The 6,000-nt window shown below is 40.2% G+C and overlaps 1 protein-coding gene across 1 annotated transcript in view; it reads right to left on the bottom strand.

The window, feature by feature from the left end:
- Nucleotides 1–381: 381 nt before the first annotated feature.
- The window catches only part of LOC307027971 (nuclear factor of activated T-cells, cytoplasmic 3-like), a gene marked incomplete at its 3' end in the record, with an annotated part of 32,859 nt that continues 27,240 nt past the window's right edge, over nucleotides 382–6,000 (bottom strand). Inside the window, exon 4 of the mRNA XM_079662663.1 lies at nucleotides 382–421. Coding sequence (XP_079518789.1) covers nucleotides 382–421 — 40 coding nt within the window. The remainder of the gene's footprint in view (nucleotides 422–6,000) is intronic.

The raw sequence follows: 6,000 nt of genomic DNA, 5'->3' as shown, positions 1-6,000 counted from the left end.
TCCTTTCTTATTTTCAAAAGAAGTCAGACTCTGCAGCCTTGTGTCAGAGCACAATTTACAGTTATTTCGAATCAAAAGGTATGACTACTCTTAAATGTAATGCACACTTAGTCACTCTGTTCTGTTCAATGTTACAGAAATGTTTACATGGTCACACCAAGTACCAGCTCACAACACCAGCTTGTTGAGTAGAATAATAAGTAAATTCAACTAAATTGTTATATTGCTGACTCTGCAAAAGGATCTCCTCAGAGGCTAATTTGCTGCTTATTTTCTGTGGCTACATTTTTTTTTAAAACCCCTACATCCTGCGCCTGGGGCCCAAAACCGCAGGTTAGAAATCACTGACCTAAAACTGCTTCTCAACTGAGCCATTAAATTCTACACAGACGCCCTGAAAAGATTCACACGGCCATTCTCCCTGAGAAATGTGGATAAGAGCCACTGGGTGAGAGGTAAGGGTAACTACTGCTGCAGCCACTGGATAATGAAACTAGGAGATAACAAAACAGAAAGTTGAAGAACATTTTAAAGTAACTAATGTAAAGTATCTTTGTAAACCATTCTATAGTCATTTCAAAATCAGTTGTAAACCATAACCCTACCCCTTAAATGCAACTATTTAATGATTTTCAGAGTTTATATTGAGCAGGGCATATAAAGACCAAAACTCATGTTCAACAACTTCCTTACTTTCAATAAATAAGCACTAATTAGAGGGTTATTGAGGAAAAACTCAACTAATGGCTTATTACTTGTTGAATAAGGCATCAATAAGTGTTGTATAATTAAGCAATAGCTCACGACAGGCCGTGGTATATGCTCATTATATCACAGCTATAACTAACTATAACTATAACTGCAGGCAGTTTGCTTTTCAGCCCAAGGGTATACTGTTTTTCTCAGACGCGGAGGGATACTGACTTGTTGTGAAAAGTAACTTACAATTCTACCCGTGGTATACGCTCAGTATATCACGGCTAAGAACCAATCAGATTGCTTGATTTGACTTGTCCGTTTTATAATGCCTAATAAAGAGCCATTATACTGCTAATATGCATGTTAATTAACAACTAGTTGATGGTTAATTTGTGTACCTTAATATAAAGTGTTACCTTAACTTTATACAAATGATCAGATTTCAATACTTGGCCACAAACACAACTCAAAGACAACAAGCCTGTTGCCTCAGAATCTGATCAGAACACCTGCTGGGACTTCCACCTCGAGATGATGGAGCCATTAAAGTCAATAGTTGGCCGAAAACTGTAAAACCAGGTATTGGTGCTTTCATGGCAGGATTGAAGCATCTTTGAGTTTCTCAACAAAACCTTCACTCGTCTGTTTGCTAATGCCAGATTATGTTACTGCGCGACAGGAATTGAAGCCCGTACTTCACCTGTTTAGAGAGAGTGGTTTGAGCTTCAAAGTAGAGTACACACACCTCTCCAAACTGCAAACAGAGACTGCCTGACACCACTAATGAGGTCCTTCCAAATCAGGAAGACACTGCAAGCAGAAGCAAGGAGTGTGTGGTTCCAATAATCCCAAGCAGCTGCTTTCTGTGACAGACAAGCAATGGACACAATGCCGTTTTAACTCCACAAAGATGATTTAGACAGCAACGTGGCCACTAAGTCAGTATACTTTCCAAAACTTAAAAAAATATTTAAAAAAAGACTTTTGAGCATTCCAGTTAGGGAATTCAGAACACGAGGAAACTTGTTCAGGTCACATGATGCCACAGAACTGTCATCCAGCTTTCAAACTCCACGTGGAATCTCTAGATGAATGGAACAAATTAAATATAAGGTTTCAAACATGTTTCTATTTGCTTTCAGCCATACATTTCTTCAGAAACTCACAAATGTATAAAAACTGCTACGTGGGCTTCACCTTCACAAAATGTATATTGTATTATCCCAAAACACAAATGTCTTTGCCAACCTCAAACAGGCTAGAGAAAGAAATCAAATGTAACTCAAGACCAACAACAGACTACTTACTAGCCTGATGATGAATACAAGAAGGATTTAGCATTAGCAAAGCATTGAGAATACATCATAGTAACTCACTCTTCAGTTCAACACAACATTTATTTGATTTGAAACACATGTGAACAACACCAGCCCGCAGCTCCTTCTTCAACCACTGCCTGGTTTTTTTTCTGTTGACACAGCAGCTCAGTGGTGCATTGATCTAGGCAACGGCGTGGCCTCAAAAGGAAGTCATCACCATGTCACCAGATGGCAGCTATGCCGTCATCTGGTGACATCACACCACCAGAGTCCAGACCCGAGGGGAATGAGAAGTGGCAGAAGTACAATATTTAGAAAGGGCAGCTGCTGCTGTATCAGTAACCTATCTCTATCTACCATATATAAATCAATGTTTGTCATTATAACAAGGGAAGGCTCCTTCCCAATGTTTTGCCCGTCTAATTGCTAATTTTGGACTTATCGGAAATATAGTCCAAACTGTCCAATCTATGTATTCGAACTCTGTGTTAGAGAAGCTGTGATCACACACGTCGACACCTGTGTCACTGGGCCTTCGGGGAATAGCCGGCTTCACACCTACATTGCACCTGGGAACATGATATGTGTGAGCTTGTTAATGGTTTCAGGTGGTCTAACCTTCTACGTCCAACATATACTGGGTCAAATGACTGACATTCCCTCCAATAATGCAATTCTTTTGCTGTTGTTTATCCTTGTTGAAGGTTTTTGTTTATTTACATGTATCTAGCTCTCAAAAGACATTGCTATTCTGTTGCTCAAACATGAATACATAACACAAAATTGCTTTTTGTGTGAAAAAAAGGACTTCACAGGGTAAGGAAATGACCTTGGACAGAGCATCAAAAAAGGCTAAGAAGACCAACAATAGAGGACTGGGTGTTTAGTAAACACAGACTGAATGTTAGACCTGCTGGACAAGAGCTGATTCTATCACAAGCCGGCTGTTCATTTTATGTTTGTCTGTTTTTTTATATTGCCTAAACTACAAAAAGTGCCCATAGGCGGTTTATTGTAAGTCTATCGTAAAAAGTAACTGGAGCTTTAGGTTTTCTGTAAAGTATAAGGGAGCTACTATGAATTAACAATATTGAAAATCTTAGTTAGCAATTTACAGCAGGACATCAAAATATATATTTTGAGGTAATAAAATAATGAACAGCAACTACACTAGAAAGAGTGGAGCAGTATCTGTTTAACCTCAGATATAACCCAACAATTATGAGCAATTCAACTCACTTGCCCTGTCCTCCCTCACAGAACTCATTCACCCGATCCTTTCTTCTCACATGGCTCTGCAAATCGCTGCTCGTGATATGCAAAGGTAGTTTGTTTGGGCTCTCTCTTTGTCTACTCTCTGTCTGCGACTACACATTGCAGTTTGTCGTTGTGATTTTCAAATATCTTTCATTCCCAGCACTGGTAGTAGCAACAAACTGCTTAAGATAAAAGATGTGACCACTCACTTGTTGTAACTTTACAGTACGGGTATACAGGTCAAGGCATCTATAATAAAAAATGTAATACAAGATTTATTGTATGGCAATTTATCCATCAAGAACAAAGGGTTTAGTAAACCATCTCATCTACTAAAAGTGGTAGTAAACTTAATTTCTCGAGGCTTATCATCTGAGTTTCCCTGCTTGACCTTACATGTGATTAACCGTTATTGGATCTGCTTTAGATTCTTATCTCGGTCAAGATCTAGCCCAACACAAACTAATTCCTATAATAACATAAAACAAATGACCCTAAAACAGGAAAAGGAGGGTCTGCAGCTTTCACACACGGTTAAGCCGACTGCAGTGCTATAACAATTCCCTCTGGGGAAGAGGAATGAGGGCAAGCGTGGCAAACGCTCGGTTGAAACCATTTGACAGCTAAATTATGCATCGTCACATATGGCAGGATAGAATCTTGGTGCAACTGAGGTTGAAACAGTTAATGATTGGCCTTCAAGGAGACTGCATGAGGGCATAGAGTTTCTAAAGCAACACATGGCAGGCATTTGGGCTTCCATGTTGTTTCAGGAAATATTGTGTCCACAGCTTTGGATTGTTTTGGTATTTTAAATGATTATATCTTATGTAAATAGTGCATAATGAGTAAAGACTGAAAAAGCCTGAGAACACAGCTGGTTCCCTTCTGTAGTCCCAAACAACACAACACACACTGCCCGCAACAAATAATGTAAACTAATAACTAAACAATAATAATTGTACCGAAATCTGTCCTCGTTTCAGATGTATTTTTGTTATCTCACCACAGATGGAATATATTGCTTAGAGTAAAGCTAATGCTTGTTTCTTGTCCCTGCAATTGAGATAATAATGTTCTTTTCAAGCATCTGTATTCTTTAATGGTGCACTTGGATGCAATAATATACAATACTAAAAGCAAATAAAAATAAAATCCTTAAAACGCCACTGCAATTCTAACAAAGTAGATGAAAGGGTGCTAAATATTGGACTTTACGTGGCAACCCTATTGGACAGGGAACCAAACTGCCAGTCTGAAATCAGCCGCTGTTGTGAAACCCAACAATGGTCAATGGTCAAGTCTCTCTCTCTCTCTCTCTCTCTCTCTCTCTAGCAGCCGTAGCTCTATGGGCTTAGCTGGACTCTCGCAGGTGATATCAAATGTCAGAGCAGCGGACTGGGCAACAGCTGAGGCTCTGCTTTCTGTCTGTGTGTGTGTCTGCAGGTTGACTGACTGGGGCAATCTACATATGCTAATGTGTCAAATTAAACCAAAAATATAATGCTTATTCACAACTGCTGACTGATGATTGGGCGATAAGACTGAATCATTACTAATTCAAAGTCCAATGATGTAGCATAAGTCTTAAGGCCCCGTCCACACGGAGACAATATCAGTTGAATCCCGTTATGAGCCTGAATCCGCCATAGTCCCGCCTCTCCCCACCTCTCCTGCTCATCCCCGCGTCACCCGCGTCATTGCTGATGCGTTTCGCCAACAACAACAACAACAACAATGGCGGATCACAGGGTTGCGTTCGTGCTCCAGACGCTATTGACCATGATAAAGATTTTTGTGCAAAATCTACAGCTCCTCTACCACAACCATCAGCAACAATAACAATATAATATAATAATAATAATCGGTCTTCTTCGCTGCTTTTGGTGTATTTTGTGGCGGAAGTACAGCGCCAATCACAGGCCCGGCATATGTACTACAGCGTCTCCAGCGTTTGAGCGTTTTCGTGTGGACGGACACGTTTCTTGAGCCGATTCCGTGTGAACGGAATACTTTTTTGAAAACGACTTCAGTTCGTTTTCGTTTCGTCTCCGTGTGGCCTTAGTGACAGCTATCTGCAAATATCACAAAGGTGCTTAACTGCAACTTCTGTGGAAGCAGACGATGTTTGTTTTATCACTCAAATATAATTATCTGCTTTTTAAGTATGAAAGATGATACACTGTTAGGATAAAATATAATTCACTCACATGCAGTAGAAAAGGCAATCCCAACAAACTGGATATGTCTCCCAGGAAACCGCTGCTAAATGTATCAAATATGTCCGTTTCAGTTGACTTCTCATGTTTTATTTCATCACTGCAGGCCTCAAGAGTTTAGGTCTTTGCCGTGTGGTTAACGCAGCGGAGCTGGATAAGTGCTCAGTGAGAAGGGTCTCACTTAACTAATGCATGGCTAGCATCATGTTAACACTTACAGTAAATCAGCCATGAACTCAGGGGGGAATGTAATCCCCAGTATGGTGCAGACATCAGTGCTGGTATTTTTGTTTAATAGAGCACAAAACCAAAAGTAATGTTCTGGAAAAGAGATTTGGTCATTTGTCTGCATAGTATGAGCAATGTTTACACAGTTAATCCTGTTAACATTTATGTAATGGTCTACAGCACTGGTTCTCAACGGGGGCGGTACCGCCCCCCAGGGGGCGTTAAGAGAACATCGGGGGGCGCTGGAAGCAATATTTTTGAAAGGGGGGCGTTGAGGT

Source organism: Notothenia rossii, assembly GCF_949606895.1.
Source record: "Notothenia rossii genome assembly, chromosome: 2".
In the NCBI taxonomy this organism is placed as follows: domain Eukaryota; kingdom Metazoa; phylum Chordata; class Actinopteri; order Perciformes; family Nototheniidae; genus Notothenia; species Notothenia rossii.
This window is presented reverse-complemented; position numbering and strand designations above follow the sequence as displayed.